This window comes from Trachypithecus francoisi, unplaced genomic scaffold, assembly GCF_009764315.1.
Source record: "Trachypithecus francoisi isolate TF-2019V2 unplaced genomic scaffold, Tfra_2.0 Lachesis_group1, whole genome shotgun sequence".
In the NCBI taxonomy this organism is placed as follows: Eukaryota; Metazoa; Chordata; class Mammalia; order Primates; family Cercopithecidae; genus Trachypithecus; species Trachypithecus francoisi.
Genome location: NW_022681454.1, coordinates 137537215 through 137558551, shown reverse-complemented (window position 1 = coordinate 137558551; position 21337 = coordinate 137537215). Strand labels below are relative to the sequence as shown.

At 41.5% G+C, this 21337-nt stretch overlaps 1 protein-coding gene across 1 annotated transcript in view; it reads left to right on the top strand.

Annotated features, from left to right (window-relative positions):
• The window catches only part of TBC1D9 (TBC1 domain family member 9), a 139699-nt gene that overhangs the window by 37290 nt on the left and 81072 nt on the right, over positions 1-21337 (top strand). The window contains exon 2 of the mRNA XM_033215332.1: positions 20352-20462. Within this exon, the coding sequence (XP_033071223.1) occupies positions 20352-20462 (111 nt within the window). The remainder of the gene's footprint in view (positions 1-20351; positions 20463-21337) is intronic.

Here is a 21337-nt window from a genome sequence, read left to right as displayed (position 1 = left end):
TTTCCAGGAGCCAAGAAAGAAAGGAGCTGCATTTACTGATTGGGCCACAGTGGCTCCCGTCTGGGCGCACACACAAAGAGCTGGTCTGTGGTCTCACCTACAAGGGCCATGTTGTTCCCTTCCAGAGAATAAACAGAAAATATTAAACCTGCTGAGGCTGAAACTTGTCACCAAGGTTAGAAGCTTATGGGTCACCTTAGAAACCAGCTCTTCAAAGGTTAATCCTCCAGGAAGAGGGTAGATTGAGGAGTCTTTCCCCTAACAGAAATAATAACAGCAGAGAACTTGCCCCCTTCTCTGGGGTGGCCAATATTACCACCCAGGTAATATGCTGCTATCCTCATTCCTCTTGACGGGCCACAGCCCACATTTCCTGTGTGTGGGAAGCAGCAAAGTGGATTGACTTGGACAGTAGAGCAAATCATAGCTTTGCTCACTTAATGTCTCAGCTTCCATTTCCTCATCTGTGAAATGGAGATAATAATTAGCTGGGTTTTTGTGCAGATTAAAGAGATAATTCCGTATTAGGAAACCTCCTAGCCTAAAGGAAGGGGCCTAATCAATCTCCTCTTCCTCATAAGAAGTTTCCTAGCTGGTCTTCTGCTCCTGTTGTCTCTTTTTTTTTTTTTTTTTTTTTTTGTTGAGACGGAGTCTCGCTCTGTCGCCCAGGCTGGAGTGCAGTGGCCGGATCTCAGCTCACTGCAAGCTCCGCCTCCCGGGTTTACGCCATTCTCTCGCCTCAGCCTCCCAAGTAGCTGGGACTACAGGCGCCCGCCATCTCGCCCGGCTAATTTTTTGTATTTTTTTTTTAGTAGAGACGGGGTTTCACCGTGTTAGCCAGGATGGTCTCGATCTCCTGACCTCGTGATCCGCCCGTCTCGGCCTCCCAAAGTGCTGGGATTACAGGCTTGAGCCACCGCGCCCGGCCCTGTTGTCTCTTTCCTAACTACCACACACTGTTGTTAGAGTGGTTTTTATACAACAACACATGTGACTCCTGAGCCCAGAAACTTTTTGTTTTATTGATAAAGTTTAAGCAGTTTAGCATGGGGCCGCCCGCCACAATCTGATGTCTACCCCAAGCCTTTGAAGCACTCCCTTGCTATTGAGCTGATGGACTTACTGCTCTCCACACATTCCCATGTGCCTTTCCACCTTGGGGGCTGCCTTGCCACACTTCAGCAACCGCAATCAGTGCTGTTTATTAAACACCTACCAAGTGCCAGGTGCTGTGCAAAATTGGTTCATGTGCAGTATCTCCTTTAATCCTCATTACAACCTCTCTGGAAGATACTATTATCTTCACTAAATGGGTGAAGAAATTGTGGTTTTTATCAATTATATATCTTGCCCCAAGGTCATGACCCTAGGAAGCAGTGGAACTGGGATTCCACCCAGGTTCTTAAATACAAAGCCTGTGGTTTTGAAAAGCTACCTTCTACCAAACCCAACTCCAGGAGGCAGTTCAAAACAGTCTCCTGCATGAGTACGCCAGCCTTGGGTAAGTACCGTGTAACATCTTCTCTATTACCCTTGAGCTACGTACCCTTGAACTGACTGAGCAAATGACCACTTTAATGATTGCTATTTGTATGTGCTGCTTCTTTCTTTGCAGCCAGATCCTATTCTCAGAGACATCAGTGATAGATTATATTTCCAGTGCCCAGCAAAGCATCCTCTCCACAGGTGCTCAGTGTCTATTTCATGATGCTAAGGATGAAATCACATGCCTCCGGGACTAAGGCCATATTTTTCCTTCACCTCTTCTAGACACTAAAAATCATGGTGACTACTTCCTGGGATTCGGAACATAACTTTAGCAAGCACTTCCATCCAGTGACCAGCTTCCTTCTCTGTAGAAAAAGAAGATGCAAGTTTATGTCTTGAAGCTCCTTCCCTACTCCAAAATTAAGCATTAAAGAAAAATCCTAGTTAGATTACATGACCGAGAGACTCTACAGTTTTTGAAGCACTCCCATACACAGTATGTCATCTGTTTCTCAACAACCCTGGGAGACTGGCAGGGAAGATGAAATATCCCTGATACAGTTAGTGGCAGGAAACTGTGACTCAGAGAAGCTAAGTGACTTGTCTGAAGCCACACAGCTTGTGAGTGAGGAAATGAAGACTTGAATCCAATTTCTTTTTTTTTTTTTTTGAGATGGAGTATTGCTCTGTCACCCAGGCTGGAGTGCTGTGGCATGATTATTGTCACCTCTACCTCCTGGGTTCAAGTGATTCTCCTGCCTCAGCCTCCAAGCAGCTGGAATTACAGTCACCCACCACCACACCCAGCTAATTTTTGTATTTTTAGTACAGACTAAAAATACAAATTTTTTTGTATTTTTACAAAAATAAAAACAGCCTCACCATGTTGGCCAGGCTGGTCTTGAACTCCTGACCTTAAGAGGTCCCTCCACTTTGGCCTCCCAAAGTGCTGGGATTACAGGTGTGAGCCACCACGCCCAGACTGAATCCATTTTCTCTGATTACTTTACACAACACTAGGTAGGAATGTCAGGGACATTCTTATTGCTGTCATAGAAATAGGCCAGAACAAACATCTAAATGTTTTCCTTAGACTGCGGAGTGCTCTTTTGGATTTAAGTTCCGTGAACTTAGTTTTTCTGGGGGTTTCCCTGGTCATCTTCTGGAAGTTATTTGAAAATAGCCGTGTTGGTAATTTCCTAATCATGTGGCTTGTTCATTGTAAAGTGTTCAGTCATTGTTGTTGCTTATTCATTGGACTGTCTGGGAAGAGCTAAGGAGGTATGAGGCCCTGGATTTATGTGGGGTAATTATTACATGGAGGATTATATAGGGTAGCTCTGACTCTGTTTTCCTCAGGGTTCGTTCAGAGGAGAGAGGAATGAAGACCAGAGATGCTCACACTTTTGCAAAGAGGTGATTGTTCTGTCTAAATAAAAATGTTCCAAGAATTAGCATCAAGATCAGGCGAATGTCCTGTGAGTCACCTCCCAATGTGCATAGCTGAATGTACTTTTTTTTTCTTAAAAAAAGAACAGAAAAAAACTAGGTATATCACATTTAAATAAAATAAAGCATATTTCAGTTAACTTTTTAAAAGCAAATTATGGGGAAACTATATACTATTAACTCAATTGAATCCCATCAGTATGCATTGAAATTAAATGTCTAGAAATATTATAGTGTAAAACAGTATTATCTAAAAGGCTTTTAATGCTTTATTTATTCTAATACAGAGCTTTCTACCTATTTTCATGTCATAGAATACTTAGAAAATGATAGTATTTTCAGGGCACAAAAGGTACCCTAGGAACCAATACAATAGGTATATTGCTAGCTTGTCATCATTTTCTGGGGTACCACTGGGAAGTTGTGGCCTATAGACTTAGAAAAATAAGTTGGGGGACTCCTGGGGATACCATGGCTTTCCAGTCTGTCTTTCATGACTGCACTGTGTTGTACCCAGTTGGGAACCTTGAGAACATGAAACACATACTTCTCTCAATCTCATAATCTTCACGCTGCAACTGAGCTGTAGAAAGAATCTGTTTCCCTGATCTGTGTCCTAGATTTCACAGAGCACCTGGTCTTCGACCAGCAAAGGAAAAGTTTTGAAGCCAGCAAGTTCTGAGATGAGATGCCTAGTGCTGCCCTTGCTCATTTTCAGCTGAAAATGAAGGTTTATTGAACCCAGTATATGGTTATAGCTAACATGCTGTAGAGAAATTAATTTGATAGTCATAAATGAAATATTGTTCCAAGAGGAAAGCTGAGTCATGTCTAAAAGGATTATGGATGGTGAATTAGCCATCAACAAAGAATCATTGCCATTATTGAATCATTTATGTCATAGCTATTGAACAGGAAGCCCTGCACAGTATGAAGAAGCAGCTTAAATTTGGTTGTTTTTATAACTGGAAATTTTAAACAACAACAACTTGGGCCTTTTCCGTCTCCCTCTCTCTTTCCTGACCCCCCTCCCAACCCCGACTACAAAACAACACAGGAAAGTTGGGCAAAAGCTCCTGTCTGCATCTCCTGGTTCAGGGAACATATGTTGGTTCTCTACATAAGTCCTAATAAGGATTATGACTTATTTAGGGTGATATAACAGAATGTGAGGAAGAAAGGGAAACCTTTGTTTATTCAAAGAGGATATTCTTTGAGAAACACTGGCATAAAATAAATTCTTGCAGGTGACTGTCTTTTTAAAAAGTTTAAAAATATTTATTTTGATATAACCCAAGTCTTTCATTGCATTATTGTTTTATTAAATGCAAAGATAGATTGAGACCAAACCTGGAGGTGTTTTTTTTTTTTTTTTGATGGTGGTGTTGTTTGGTTTTTATTTTTAGAACCCCCATTACTCTAAACTCAGTTTAAATGAGCATGTTTTAAATCAGCATAGTGGATTGTAGAGGGTGTGGGTGTGGGTGTGATTTTTGCTTTGAGGAACTAGGTGTAGACAATATAATTAAGGGGGAAAGAAACGTAAGTTCTTCATTACTTTAAATTTCCCCATTAATCAATAATATAAAATAATTTCTCCCACCTTGTGTTTTTGCTCATCAGTTTCTAACTGAGGATGTAAGGAGTGAGTGATATCGTTGGTATCGTACCCCTCTGTTGTGACAAGTTGATAGCATGAAAAGTGAATGGTTTCCTGGAAATGACTTTGTAATAACTTTGCAAAGAAGGGCCCCCCTACTCTAGTACACTACATTTTTTTTTTTTTTTTGAGTGCCAGTGATGATTTCTTCTCATCCATTATTGATATATTTTTTTTCTTTTTTGAGACAGGGTCTTGCTTTGTCACCCAGGCTGGAGTACAGGGACACGATCATGGCTCTCTGCAACTTCCATCTCCAGGTTCGAGGGATTCTCTCACCTCAGCCTCCCAAGTAGCTGGGACTGTAGGCAAGCTCCACTACACCCAGCTGATTTTTAAAAAACTTTTGTAGACATGGGAGTCTCACTGTGTTGCCCTTGCTGTTCTCCAACTCCTGGGCTGAAGCAATCCTCCTTCCTTAGCTTCCCTAAGTGTTGGGATTATGGGCATGACCCACTGTGTCCAACCTGTTATCAATGTTTTTCAAAACAGGTTGCAAGGCTATCTTCAGGCCATGACTAAACTAATTCTTAGGAAATTTCAGTTGGGCCTAATGTATTCTGTAAGGGACTTATCTACATTTACAGCTTATTTCATTTATTGAAAACACATTGTGTTACAATAGACATCTTGATAAAATAGGGGTGTTACTGGTTACTGTACCTATGGTTTTCACAGTCAAATCATCTGTGGTGAGCTTCTTCGTTTCATTTCTCTCCCTTGTTGGTGCCACAGTGTTTTCTTTATTTTCAGGTCCTCTAAGCTCAATTTTCTCTTTAAGGCTTTATCTAGACTTTAGCTGAAGATTGCTGTCACATTATCCATCACAAAATGAAATTTCTCTGTGAAGTCCCTCAGTCTTATCCAGGTGAATAAAGGCTAAGATAGAAGTGGAATGCGGCTGGGCATGGTGGCTCAAGCCTGTAATCCCAGCACTTTGGGAGGCCAAGACGGGCGGATCACGAGGTCAGGAGATAGAGACCATCCTGGCTAACGCGGTGAAACCCCGCGTTATTCTAAAAAATTACAAAAAACTAGCCGGGCGAGGTGGCGGGCGCCTGTAGTCCCAGCTACTCAGGAGGCTGAGGCAGGAGAATGGCATGGGCCCGGGAGGCGGAGCTTGCAGTGAGCTGAGATCCGGCCACTGCACTCCAGCCTGGGCAACAGAGCAAGACTCCGTCTCAAAAAAAAAGAAAAAAAAAAGAAGTGGAATGCAGGTGGAGTTGTGTGCCCTCAAAGTGATGAGGTTCCACGAAACTCCCAGGAATCAAGCCAGGCTACTACTGTATCTCTCCCTTGCAAATAGCATGATTGTTTTAATTACAGTCTGTAGCCACTATTTTTTTCTGTGTTAGAATATTTGGATGCAAGACTGGAAAACATTATTGCTATTAATGCCTGTGCACCTTCTTATGTAACTTGCTATAGTGTAGAAGGGAACATTTACTCAAAAAGTCTATCCAGATGGAGCCAAAGGAGTTAGTTAGGGTTTTAGTTGGGTACTTTGGGTTATAAGGAACAGGACTCATTCAAGGTACTGTGAATTCAACTTGCTGGGCTTTGTTACCAGATTGCATGCAAACTGCAGCCAGTCTGAAAGACCAGAAGCAAGATAACTGGAGGGTATAAACTGAAAATTCTAAGCCTCCCATCTGACTGATTGGACCCCTCCTGTCAGCCAAGGGGATTCCAAAGTAAACCTGAAAAACTAGTTAAGGCCATGATGAGAAAGTGGGGTCGGATATGCCTCATTCAGAGAGAATTCAGGCACAACTGACCACTATTAATATTAAAACAGAGATCTTAAGACTGACAAAACAGACTTTTTGTTTGTTTGTTTGTTTGTTTTGAGACAGGGTCTCATTCTGTCACCCAGGTTGGAGTGCAGTGGTGGGGCTACTGCTTACTGCAGCCTCGATCTCTCCTGGGCTCAAAAAATCCTCCCACCTTAGCCTCCCTAGTAGCTAGGGCTGTAGGTGCACAACGCCACACCCGGCTAATTTTTAAATTTTTTTGAAGAGGCAGGATCTCACTATGTTGCCCGAGCTGGTCTCCTGGGCTCAAACGATCTTCCTGCTTCAGCCTCCCAAAATGCTGGGATTACAGGCATAAGCCACTATGCCTGCTCCAAAACAGACTCTTTTTAGCAGTAAGATGCCAAATTCCAACTTGACTCTAGTATAGCATCACATGACAGCAGACTCTGAAAAAATTATTTTACCCCAAAATTTATTTCTTTAGCATGTTTTAAAATGGTCCTGGAAAGCTATCTCTTATGGGGGAAATGTACATTTTGTAGAAAGTCTTCCCTTTCCAGGTGTTTTTCTGATCCTGAAGAGATTAGCTGAGAGCCTAGCACCTTGTGAAGGTCGGAAGAGATAACATTTGCTATCTGTTGCCTCTCAGAGTGGCCACCTATGAGACATCATCTAAATAATAAGAATTTTGGTCTCCATAACCCCTTATCTTAACCCAACCACTTCTTTCTAATGATTAAAAGTCTTTAGATCATAACTTTCAATCAATTGCCATTAAGAAAATCCTTGAATCCACCTAGGACCCAGAAGTCCCCACTTTGAGTGGTTCCTCCTGTCCAGACCAAATTGAGGTACACCTTACGTGTGTTGATTGATGTCTTATGTCCCCGTAAAACATGTAAAACCAAACTGTAACCCAGCCACCATGGGCATATGTTCTCAGGACCTCTTGAGATTGCCTCAGGCCTTGAACACTCATATTTGGCTCAGAATAAACCTCTTTAAATATTTTACAGAGCTTGACTCTTTTTTGCCAACAAGGGAAGCGGCTCATCTTTTCATCCTAGGCCATGTTTTAGCCTTGCATGTTTGCACTAATCAAAGTCCCTGGTGAAAGGCTGCACAAGGCAGCTTTATTCTGTATCATGTTGCATTCGCCTCTTCAGCCCCCCAGGCATTATGCCAAGTGTTACCGATTCTGATTTTTGCCTTTACAGAAAGCAGTAGGAGCTGATTGGTTATGTGACTTCATCATTTATAAACTATTATAGTAGGATCTTTAATGTTTCATTGTTCCTATAGTATTAAAAACTGCAATTACTTTTTTTTTTTTGAGACGGAGTCTTGCTCTGTCGCCCAGGTCGCAGTGCAGTGGCGCAATCTCGGCTCACTGCAAGCTCTGCCTCCCGGGTTTACACCATTCTCCTGCCTCAGCCTCCCGAGTAGCTGGGGCTACAGGCGCTCGCCACTACGCCCGGCTAGTTTTTTGTATTTTTAGTAGAGACAGGGTTTCACCGTGTTAGCCAGGATGGTCTCGATCTCCTGACCTCGTGATCCGCCCGCCTCGGCCTCCCAAAGTGCTGGGATTACAGGCGTGAGCCACCACGCCCGGCTGCAATTACTTTTACACCAACCTAGTGGTTCATTATTTGATTATAATACATGTGCATTGTAAAAATTATAAAGTACAATGTTTTATAGTGTATAGTTCTAATAGTATAAAAATTACTTCAAAAAATATAGTTCTTTTTTTTAAAAAATAATTCTTTTTCAGAGACAGGGTCTCACTGTGTCTCCTAGGCTGAACTGCAGGGTGTGGTCTTAACTCACTGCAGCCTCTACCTTCCGGGCTCAAGTGATCCTCCTGCCTCAGTCTCCCAAGTAGCTGGAACTACAGGCATGCACCACTATACCTTGCTTAATTTTTAATATTTTTTTGTAGAGACAAGGTCTTAATTATTGCCCAGGCTGTCTCAGAATCCTGGGCTCAAGCGGTCTTCCCACCTTGGCTTCCCAAAGTGCTGGGATTACAGTTCACTGTTCCTGGCCTAAAAATATAGTTCAAATAATAAAAAAAGGTTTCTGATTTCTGCCATATCATTCTCATTCCCAAGAGGTAACCATTATTAAATTTAATATGCATCTTTCCTGGCATTTCCTTTGTTAGTATAAGCACAGATAGCATTTTTCTTTGTCTTGCTTATATATAGCTGAAGGCAACACCATGGGTACTTACAAATTTAATGGATACTCACTGGAAGGCCCATGAGGCGACTCACACCTGTAATCCCAGTGCTTTGGGAGGCCAGAGTGGGAGGGTCCCTTGAACCCAGGAGTTGTAAACCAGCCTGGGCAACATAGCAAGACCCCCATTTCTATAAAAAAAGCTTAAAAATTAACCTCAAGACTCAGACCTTAGTTATAGATTTAAAGAAGTTAATCACTATGTCTTTAGATGAATGCACACTTACATGTAATCATATAGCTGAGAAGGTATATAAGCTCTGGAAAACTTTGTAATTTTGAGTTGGCCTGGTGATAATTTCCAGGCCTTCTCCCTGTAACCGGTTGCAGAAATAAAAACTCTCTTCCTCCCCAGTTCATCTGCATCTTGTTATTAGGGCATGAGAAATAGCAGCCCGACCCTCAATTTGGTCTGGAAACCATCATGCCACTGCATTCCAGCATGGGCAACAAAGCAAGGCCCCATGTATCTATCTCTCTCTCTCTCTCTCTCTCTATATATATATATATATTTTTTTTTTTTTTTTTTTTTTTTTTTGAGACGGAGTCTCACTCTGTTGCCCAGGCTGGAGTGCAATGGCACAATCTCGGCTCACTGCAACCTCCACCTCCCGGGTTCAAGTGATTCTCCTGCCTCAGCCTCCCGACAGCTGGGACAACAGGCGCCCACCACTACGACCAGCTAATGTTTTGTATTTTTAGTAGAGATGGAATTTCACCATGTTGGCTAGGCTGGTCTCAAACTCCTGACCTTGTGATTCGCCCGCCTCAGCCTCCCAAAGTGCTGAGATTACAGGCGTGAGCCACCGCGCCCAGCGTGTATATATGTATATATATTTTAAAGAGCATACTCAGAGAATACTTGGTGATAAAAATGATGAAATCAATTGGATTCATTTTTGCACTGTAAATTTCCTGACTTGAGATAAACTAGTTATTAAACATCAGGTGCCTGCAACTGGAGTAAGGAATGTGGTTCATTGTGTATGAATATGTACCAATTTGTAGCATTGATGAACTCTGTATACCAGAGGGAAAAAATGAACTTCAAAAAAAAATTTCTAAAATGTAAAAATCAGGTCCCTCTCCAAGGAAGTGTGTTTTTGAGGGAGCTTCTCATTTAGATATTGACTCTTAACTAGCATGTTGCAACCTAGCAACAAGATTTCTAACCTGTAGTTATCTGTTGTGAAGTAGCAGCTTTAGTATAACCATGGTAACTGTCTGTTTACTTGATGGCATGAGCTCTCTTTGAATTAAAAAAAGCCCAAAATAAAAGGTTGGAGGTAATTATATATTTTTTGTTTTCTCATCATAAATGTATTGAATGCACATTTGAGAAATTTTTGAAAACACAGAAGACCATAAAATAGCAGAATTGTCATCTCACCTACTAATGTTAATATTCGTATTTAGTTTTGTATTCTTTAAAATTAATACATGTACTATAATTTGTAATATAGGTTATATGATACTTTTTTGGACAAATTGGGATCATATAGAACAGTAATTAGTTTTGTGCTATTTTTCATATACTAGGTGCATTTCACCATGTCATTAAATAATTATTTGAGGATATGATTTTAAATGTCTAAATATTATATCAATGTACTATAATTTATTTAGACATTCTAGGTCATTACCTAAATGTAATTTTTAATTCAGAATTATTTCTATTTCATATTATTTCATTGTCAAGTTGTTTTTTAGCTTATAGATGCTCTCAATTATTTGCAGATGTTCTACGTAAGAGGATACATGAATTAGAAAAAGGGTTGACAACTCAGGACGGTGAATGACTTCTGCAAATGTGGCCTTCCTGAGAGAAGGATCTGAGGGGCGTTGCCCCCAGGTATCCAGGAGAGGATTGATATAGCTAATCTCTTAGAAACAGAGGTGGGCTTCATAGCGATCAGTTCTTCCTACTAGCACCAAAAAGGCCCCTCCTTCCTACCTCTCAAGGTTGACCTTGGTCAGCTTTGACCTTTGAGTTTTAGGTTTTTCAGACCCGCCTCTACAGCCAAGATTAGAATCAATATAACTTCCTGTTGCACATGGAAGCAGCTGTAAATCTAAGAAAATAGCATCCACTTTCCTATTACGGGGCATGACGGGAAATTAAATTAAGCCCCCTCCTGTTGAGGGGCTTCTTTGAGGAATTAGATCACACAAGGCTTGGGGTGATTTTTTAATAAGTTCAGCCCCATTGTCCTCATTGGTCTGTATCAGAGCAGACTTGAGTCCTGCACAAAAGTCTGAAAGCAGCGAGCTTGTTTGTGGGGAGAGAACGAGCCAACACACTGCTAGGGTCAAGGCCAGCTTCCTAGGTATGCTTGTACACAGGAACCTACACTTAGAAAAGCACTGGGCTTGGCTTCATATTCTGCTGCTGCCTTGAAATTCTGAAGACGGCTTTAACAAGGGGACCTGAATATTCTTTTTGTACTGGGCCCCACAGATTATGTAGCTGGTCCTGATTAGGGTGTAGAGTAAGGTATTGCATTAATAAAGTATTTGAATCATTCCTTCCTCAGACCCCTGCCCCAAGGGGATGGAAAAATCCATTCCAGCTGTTCTGACTTTATGCAGGAGCAGGTGCTTGTGACTTTAAGAGATGGGCCTGCAGGGGAAATGGAACAGCTCCTGGAAGACATGGCCTTTTGAGGGTGCTTGGGAGATTTGAGCAGCACATACTAATTGGATACAGATAAAATGATCTTCAGATTTCAGTTTTCTACTCTGTTTGCTTAGTTATAACCCAGCCTGTGTTTTATCTTTTGAGGTGGAAAATATGAAAGTCACAGCTTCTCTCTCTCTCGTTGAGCATTTATTTCGTGAGTACTTACATAAGCATGTATATCAAAGACCCTGTGATCCAGAATTACTGTTTGAAATTCTACAGAGTGGGTGCTCCACCTCTCTTAGCTTTGTCATTCTTTCCCCTGTAGCTCACTCCCCTCTTGGTAAGAAATGAGGCAGGGGTCTCTCGGGGATCACCTAATACACTAGTTTATATTCCCAGCACTTTTTAACCAGTGCCCCTTGGGATAAACATACAACAAAACCCTCACGCCTCCTTCATTCATGTATGTTGAGTTTTATGTTAGTTTGTTGAGTTTTATGTTAGTTTGCATTGTGAAAACAGTTACTTTTTCCCAAATGAAAGTTGTAGAATTGCATGTGCTCTGTAAAGCTATATAAATGATTCTAAGAAACACAGTCTCAAGAATATGACTGCCCTAGAGCCTGCCCTCCCCTAATTTAATACTGTTTAAAGCAAGAGTTCCTAACTGTCAGGCTGCAGACAAGTACCTGTCAGTCTGTGGCCTTTTAGGAACTGGGCTGCACAGCATGGGGTGAGCGGCAGGTAAGGGAGAATTTGAGCTCCACCTCCTTTCAGATCAGCTGCAGCATTAGGTTCTCACAGGCACAAGAACCCTATTGCGAACTGCACATGCAAGGGATCTAGGTTGCATGCTCCTTAAGACAATCTAATGCCTGATGATCTGAGGTGGAACAGTTTCATCCTCAAACCATCCCCCGACCACCCCACCCCCCACCTCTGGTCCATGGAAAAATTATTTTCTGTAAAACCAGTCCCTGGTGCCAAAAGGTTGGGGACTGCTGACTTAAAAGTACCAAATTTTAAACTGTTACCAGTCTGCCTCCAGCTAAGAACAGATATTGAGATTAAGCATTTAGGAACCTAGAACAATTGTCTGTTAATTTTAATCAAAAAATTGGAAGCTTATATTTTTTATGTCATTTCTTTTTTTTTAGTATTCCATATGCATCATATTTTTATGAAAGTGTCAGTCTGTAACAGATTGAAAACTAAAAAACAAAGAAAAACTGATTTTTTTCAGCCCTGTCCCCAAGTTGGCAAAACTGATTCTTAACCACAAATGTTTGAGAAGCACTCTCCTAATTAAGAGTCAACAGTATATTTCTTAGACTTCTTAATTCATCTTTCAACGAACAGTGATGAGTTGGGGTGTGTGTGTGCGTGTGTGTGTGTGTGAGTGTGAAAGAGAGAGAGAGAGAGAGAAAGAGAGAGAGAGAGAGAGAGAGAGAGAGAGAGAGAGAGAGAGAGAGAGAGAGAGAGAGAGAGAGAGAAGACTGGTTCCTTCCCCCCAGGTAACGGTGTCATCCTTGAAGGCAGCATGATATAGGGGCAGCTAGAATGGGGTTAGGAGAAGCAGCTGTTGAAATTGAGAGGAAAGAGTTGTGGATGGCCTGTTTAAAACAACAACATTCCATAGTAGGCTTGTTGAGAACCATTTTTATCTAGAGATGCTGAAGAGTGGAAGAATGTATGGTACTTATGAAAATAAAATTGCTCCCACCATTCGACACTGAAGGTAGCATCCAAGTATTGGGATTGGTTACATGTCTATCCATGCCCTTCTAATCTTTTCCCCTACTGCCAATAATACCTGTGCCTGAGAGTAACTATAATACTCTTTGAGGTTATGGAACAGAGAACAATGCGTTGTACCCATCTCCTGTCCCAGCCACCTTCCCTGACAAACCTCCCACATCCTCCACCTCCTTACCCAGAGAACAGCCTCCGCCTGTGTTCCCCTTTCATACATAATGTGACTGGCCAACATCAGCCCACGTGTACCTTCACATTGGTTATGGTACCTCTAGGAACTCTGGCGCATTTATAGTTATGGAGATGACCCTCACCTGGCCATTTCAGCATTCTTCACACTTGCACACGGAGCCATTTTCCTAATCCCTCCCTTGGTACCCTGGCCAGTATGGTATGCAAACCGTATTTACTGTGTGTTGGGCACAAGGGTTTCAATTGGTTAATTAAACCTTTGAATTTGCTTTGTTTTGTTTTTTTTTTGACAACTGCCGATCTCTGAACTTCTTTCCAAAAGTGGAATAGAGGCTTGTCTTTTCCCTGAATATCTCTGCTTTTGATCTAACTTAATTCCAGATAAATTTCAATACTGATTAAAAAGTGACAAATTACTTCCGAAACTGGAGAAATTGATTTCCCAAGGTAAGCAGTTCCAGATATGAGTTTGATTTGCATTATTACCTCACAGTCTTTGAAATGGGATTTTTAGCCGCCTTCCCAAGTCTTGGTCTCCTTTGTAAGATTCATAGACAATTTTAATTATTTAAGGCAGATTTGCTAGAACTTGTAATATTGGAAACTGTGGTACAAAGATGAATTAGTTCTTAAAATAATTCTTGGTTTCTCCCAATGTTCATCAAATTGAGAATTTTGTGGTCCACATTATAAATATTCAGCATAATGTGCTGAACATTATTGTAGGCTTTGAGACTCCCAAGATAAATAAGGCAGTGCTTGTCCTCAAATTGCCCAGGGTCTGGTGGGAAGAAACTGTACTTTTTTATTTTTGAAGTAGGAAACAATGTAGTAATTATCTTAGTGTAATATAAGTCAAGATGGTTGGCAAAACCCAAAAAAGCGAAGTTAATTGCCAGGAGATTTGGGGGCTTGAGTGTTGAGAGCATTGGTTGGGAGCATGCCGGAGAAAACAGGGACACATGCATTAGGTGACCTTGACTTGGATATTGAGGCAAATAGAAGTTTGCCAGAATGAGAAACACTTGTGCAAAGCCTTGGAGGCTTTAAAAAGTAACAAGCAAACAAACAAGGCTCATTAAAGAAGGGTAAAAGTTATGGTATGGCTAGAGAGTTTATGGGCATGTCAGCAGCTGCTTCTGAATGTTTCCATTTAATTACTTTCTGCCCAGTATCATGTAAGTGTTAAGACTTCTAGAGAATGTATCACTTACATCTAAGGAGCAGCAGCCAGAAGAACAGGTGGCAGCAGGTGGCCTACAGAAACGTACCATCTTCCCAGATAGTAAGCCAGGCATGGAAGTGATGCACGGGAGAGCAAGTACTGAGCCAAAAGTCTTGCATGTGTATAGAAGATATATAAAGAAGTAAATCCAAGGATACTGCGTCTCTGGCTTTGGGGAGATCAGTGAATATTTGCTCAAATGAATGGAAATCCAGTATGTATATAGATGGAAGCTTCTAGATGGTGAATTCTGTCTAACTGTACCTCTTAGCAAATGTCACCACAATGGGAAAGGCAAGTAACTCACAGAAAAGGAAATTGGAATGGCCAACAAACAGGAAAATTAATTAATAATCACAGGAATGCAAATTTAAATCACAAGTAGGTACCATTTCTCACTCTAGAAATTGGTGAAAATAAAAAAAACCTGGTAATACTAAGTATTGCAGATATTATGGAGAAACAGGTATTCCCACACTTTCTTGAGCACTTTAGAGAGCAATTTTGTAATATCTAATGAGGTGTAGAAATGCACTGACTGTGGGACCTGACAATTCCATTCTAAAGAAATATGCTCAGGTGCTTAAGGATTTATGCAAACAGAATATGATTACAGTTGCATAATAGAGCAAAAACTGTGGATAAATCCGATGTCCTTTACTAGGAAAACAGATAAGTTGTAATATACTTACATAGTGGAATATTGCACAATATTTTAAAATGAATGCATCAGATTTACAAGTATATTCTGGATAAATTTTACAAATATATTGATTGAAAAAAATAAGCTGCAGTGTAACTTACAGCAAATTTGTAAAATACTCATCAGTTTTAAATGTTTTATATGAAAAACATATGGGTCAGTAAAAATATAAGGACCTGGATAGGAAGAATACAAAACCATTTAAGAATGGTTAATGGAGAGAGGGAAATGGGATTAAGGGAGTGCAAAGGGAACCTCACTGTGTCTGTTACCTTTTCTTTCTGTTAAAAAAAAAAAAAAAAAAAAAGTAGATCTGAAGCAGGTAAGGCAAAATGTTAAAAACAAACAAACAAAACAGAGTAGTGGTACATGTATTTTGTAATTCCTATACTTTTCTATTGTTTTGAATAATTCATCACACAATAGTGCTTAATGCATACTAGGCACTTTCTAGGGTAGATACTATTATTTCTTTATCAGGAAGCAGGGGCACAGAGAGATTAAGGGACTGACTGGTATGTAAGCTGAGGCTGAGCCCACTCCCCTGACCACTATGCCATGTACTTCCTGGATCTCTGCGTCATTTCAGACCGGCTTCAGGACTAATGGAGTAGGGGAAGCCAAGTGATCTTTAGGATCCTGTCCAGTTTACTTAGCCCTGATCATCAGTAGATGGATCGATCATTTCCATGAGCATATTTCTGCATGGCAACATTCTCCTGACACAGCCCTGCCTGCAGAGGGCTGATGGGGGTTTCTCTGCAGCACTGTGGACCTGCCACCTGTTCCAGCTCCCAGCCCGGCTGCAGCTGTGCAGTGGTGACTGTGCATCACACATCTTCCAGTGCCCACAACCAAATGGGAAGCGAATATGGAACAATTTTGCCAAGTGTTTTCTGAATCTCCTTGAAAACAGCACTTTTACATTATAAGATGCCACTGTACTAATGTAATAGGTAGATGCAGATAAAAGTTATTTTGAAGGCTGTAATTTGATTTCATTATCTTAGGCAATCAAGATTGTTTAACACCAGGAATAGCTGACTAGAACAGCTGCTAAAACAGCACTTTGTGTGGGAAATGAAGAAAAGGTTCAGTATTTTGACAGCCATTTCAAAGGTATGAGTAATAAGACTTTTAAGAAAATCCTAATTGTTGCTCCTTTTGTGGGGGGGCGGGGCAAGGGGATTCTCTAGACCAGATTTCCCATCTCCTAGTATTCTACATCGATAGAGGACAAAGAAGGAGTATTTCCTTTTTCCCAGGGTCTTCACTTCATGCACCAATAGAGTTTAGATAGCATGGTGATAATTTATTATTTGGGGTTTTTTTTTTTTTAAACATGCACACACACTGTCTAACTTGTCCATTTATCATCAAACATGGGTTTAGTGCTTACTGGGCTCCAAAGTGCAGGGCCTGTGGATCCAAAATAATCAACTAGACCCTGCCCTCAAGGAACTCTCAGTCTGGAGAGAAGAGGAAAAAATGGGACAAGGCAAAATGTGTAAGTAAACTTAAACAAATGTAATAGGCATTATAGAGGCAGAACTGGGAGGAAGAGTACAGTAGGAAAAAGGTGGCATTCAAAGATTAGGAGTTTGCTGTTTGAGGTCGGTTGGGGGGACAAGAGCAGACAGACAAGCACAACATTTTGAGTGATCAGTGTTATCCAGGCGTGAAAGGACTCAGCACTTCTGGGTTAATATGGAAAGAGTCTATTTCTTGATTTAACTGGCCAACTGCATACCTCAGTTCACAATATTACTTTCTGTTTGGATATCCAGTGCCTTAAATGTCCAGGGAATTTTCACAGAAATTTTCTCATTTAAATGTACCTAATGTGAATATCCTGATATACTTTCTGTAACTTACTTGAAAATATTTCAGCATGTACCTGTGCTACGTACATGTATATCTGTTAGTTTTCATCCAAGTCTTAGTGGAAGTTGGTGGAGCCAGTCGTGAATGCAGAGGTAGGCTTGGTAAACTTGCATCTAATGAGAAACCCTCACTCCAGGGGGCCTTGCTTTAAGCAACTTGGTTTTCTTTATCTCTAATTGACACCAGAGGCTTTGTTAATTAGAATGGTTTATGATGAGGTTGGATTTTAATTGGGAACATTGTGGTGATGGAGATATGTGGATTGGGTTGGACCTTTTCAGAGGTCTTCCTTCTTTTGTGTTACAGAGGACAAAAGTTCAGTGAGCCATTAAGGATGATAAAACTGAGGCTCCAGGAGGAAGTGGCAGAGCCAGGATTGAAGCATTCCAGAACCAGGACTGCCCCTGTCCACTGCTCTGCCTTGCCCAGTCAATTATGCTTGCCCTTGAAAGAGTCTTGGTCTATGATGACACTCAGAGACTTATTAAACCACACAGGCTGATTCTTTTGTTTGTTTGTTTGTTTGTTTGAGACAGAGTCTTGCTCTGTTGCCCAGGTTGGAGTGTAGTGGCATGATCTCGGCTCACTGCAACCTCCGCCTCCCAGGTTCAAGCAATTCTCCTGCCTCAGCCTCCCTAGAAGCTGGGATTACAGGTGCACACCATTGTGCCTGGCTAATTTGTTTTAGATTTTTAATAGAGAAGGGGTTTCACCATGTTGGCCAGGCTCTTCTTGAACTTCTGGCCTCCAGTGATCCACCCGCCCCAGCCTCTTGAAGTGCTGGGATTACAGGTGTGAGTCAGCACGCCCAGCCCACAAGCTGATTCTTGATTGCAACCCTCTAAACCCAGACTAAAGTTTGTATGCCTTAGAACCGACATATATGACACTTGTAGTAGTTTCAGCATTTTATTTCTTATTTTGATTCAAGATGTGAGAGGTATTACAAACACTCAATTATGAGTGATGCATTTGTGTGTCTAGTTAACAGAGAAGGAAATTTAGTGTTCTCGGCTAGCACTATTTCACTCTTTTCTGCTTTTCCTATTATATTCTTCCATCTGTAGATAACTGAAAAGTCATTTAAGAAATTAGAGGTCTCTGTAGCAAATCCAAGTCACAGTAAAGCAAACAAAACTGCATATGTGTGTGATATAATGTAGAAATCTACCCCCTTGGAAGACTTTGCAGGCTGTAAAAATTTCATTTTTAATGTATTTCATACAGGCCAGAGCTAACAAGTTAATTTCTACTGAGCAAAAGTTTTTTTGTTTGTTTTCATCCTGATATGTTGAGGTCAGCTAATGGTCACTGTGGTTTGGAGTGAATCTAAATGGATTTTTTGCCGTTGGACAAAGACCAAGGACTTCTGCATGGTCTACCTCACTTAGGTTTCTTGATTAATAACCCTAGTTCAGGAAGGCAAGGGCGATTATGACCACTTTACAACTGAGGAAATCAAAGCAACGAGAAGTTAAATGGCCTGTCCCACTCCACAGGACTGGTTATAACAGAGTCAGAGACAGAATTGAGCTCTTCCGAACATGAGTTGACTAGATCATAGCTCCCTCCATGACACCAGGATGCCAGAGCAGAGGGAAGTGAATTTCAGTGGTATTGTGCATATCAGGGTCTTAATTTGGTATGGCCAGAACCAAACCTCAAGACATTATTACAGAATAATACAACAAGAGGTACCGGTGGCAACCTTTTCAGAATTTGTGCCTCAGATTCAGCGAAACTTCAGGAAAAGCCTGCAGTCTGGCACTGAGCTTTGCTGCTTTCAGTATCAACTGTTGCAAAGCAAGGGAGGCTGGGGGCCTTCAGCCTCCATCTCCCAGCTTCAAATACCATTAGTTCTATCCAAAAGTCATCCTCTATAAACATGTGATCTAAATAGAGGTAAAATTAGATAAAAGTATCTTAGCAGGTTTTTTTCAGGTGGCTTAACCCCTCATTTCAAACAGCCTATTACCCCTAAGTCTTATTACCGTCAGTCTTCAAAAACAATCCTGGAGTAGTAATGGTGTCTCCATCTGGCAATTGAGAAAAGCGAGATTTTGGAAATAAAATGTCTTGGGCTAATATTGTCAACTGTTCTGGGTTCCTAATTGGTCCTTCTGAGTCCAAGCCCTGCTATATACTGGGTTCCATGTAGCTTTAGAATAACTATGGGCATTTACATTATGGGAATCTTTTGGATTCATCTTTCCAACTAAGGGATCTAGTTTATTATACCTTGGAGAATGTGTGTGTGTAATCCGTGTTGTTTTAAAATACTGTAGAAAATGTTTGATGTCTAATCCCGCTTAAGTGTGGTTAAAAGGTGGTTAAAAGAGAAATTTGCATTGATGACAGGCTCCCTCCCAGTTTGAAGCTGTCAGAATCCTTGTACTGTCACCACCACACCTGACAAGTTGTCTGGGAACATTGGAAAAGGATTGCTGAGTGAGAAACAGGGTTGTGCATTCTCCGCATGGCTGGAGTGCCTCAGCCGGGTCATCTGGGCCGCCTTAACCTTCCACCTTTGCTCACTAAGCTGCCTTCTGCTCTTAATTTCCTTTTCCTTGTCAGTTTTCCTCCTAGAAAGAGAAGGTACAGCCTGTTCTTAAGTGAGCATTGGTATACTGGGCATTTGTATTCCTTACAAATAAATTGCTAAATTCATTTGCTGAACATTCAGGCTTGTCTGGACTTGACGATGTGAACAAGTTTTCACATGGGCCTGGTAAACCCTGAATAAGCGGATCACTGGGGTTCTTGACTCAAAGAACTAAACTTTGTGCTAAAAATGCAGACCCTGATCCTCAACCTTATTCCTGCATCATTTCATAGCATAGACCAACTCTGGTTAGCCCTGGTTATCGTGACTGATGTCACAAATGGCAGAGGACTCTTCTGTTGAAATGGGAAGATCCCTCTGTTTCCCGGCGCTGGCTCACTCCTAAACACAGTGCCAAAGCACTGCCTGACCTTCTCCTCCACTCGATGATAAATGCCCTGGGGATGCTGTCTTATTCAGTTTTGTGCCCACAGGGTTTGTCTTGCACATAGTAGGAATTTAATTAGTGTTTGCTGAGCTGAATTGTACTAATTTTTTAAACATAAATGGAAAGTGGAGCAGATGAAAATAACATGTGGGGCAGCCTGGCAGACTGAATCGGATAAGCACGACTGGTTCTTGTGACCTTGTCAAGTTGTGCAACTTGTGCAGAGCCAGCATCATCTTAAATGAAATTTTTCAAGGCATGGTACAATGGGAGATGGGGTTGTTGGGAGAGCTCGTGAAAGGGCATGTTCACGCTGCCCCTGGGAATTTGGGAAAGTACTAAGGCAATCCTTACCTGTTTCTCCCCATATTCCACCCTCAGGCCTGCTGGTGGGCACCCTTGATGTTGTGTTGGACTCCAGTGCCCGGGTCGCTCCTTACCGAATCTTGTACCAGACTCCAGACTCCCTGGTCTACTGGACCATCGCCTGTGGTAAGCAAATGCATCCTGAAATACGCAAGTTTTAAAAGAAATGTTAGGGTTAACAACTTTTTGTCAGAAGGAAAGGAGTGTGTACTTGCTGAATGCAATCACTGGTATTTTAGGGTAATTAACCTTAGTCATTTCAACACATGAACCCAGAGGCTCGGTGGCTTAACACAACAAAAGTTTCTTTCTCACTCGGGTAGAGTCGTGTTGGGATTATGTGGCCTCCTCCATGTGTAGTGACTCTCTGGAACACAAGGCCTCCAAGATCAGCATACAAGGGAAGAGTGTGAGGGTGGAGCACATCTGTGTTTAACTTCCTTGGCCCAGAAGTGGCACACTCCGCCTTCCGTTCCACTCATACTTAGTGGCCAAGACTAGTCATGTGGGTGCAACCTCACTGCAGAGGAAGCTGGGAAATGAAGAAGGATGTGTGGAATACTTGGGTGTACTAAGTAATATTTGGTATATCCTAGCATAGTACTTTCTACTGAGTAGGGATTCTTTAGTTCTCCTAATGATAATCAGTAATGCTATGCTGTGCTTAAAATAGTAGTCAACAGTCTTGCTTTGGCTGGCCTGATGGTTGTGAGCTATTTCCATTCATCACAGTCAGTTGCAGATGGAACTCCTTTTCTACTCTGTCCCCACTTCTCACTACTGCACTTGACTAGTCTTAAATTTTTTTTTGTTGTGTTTCCAGGTGAAATCTCACTCTGTCGCCCAGGCTGGAGTGCAGTGGCATGATCCCAGCTCACCACAATCTCTACCTCCTGGGTTCAAGCAATTCTCCTACCTCAGCCTCCCGAGTAGCTGGGATTACAGGCGCCTACCACCATGCCAGCTAATTTTTGTGTTTTTACTAGAGATGGGGTTTCACC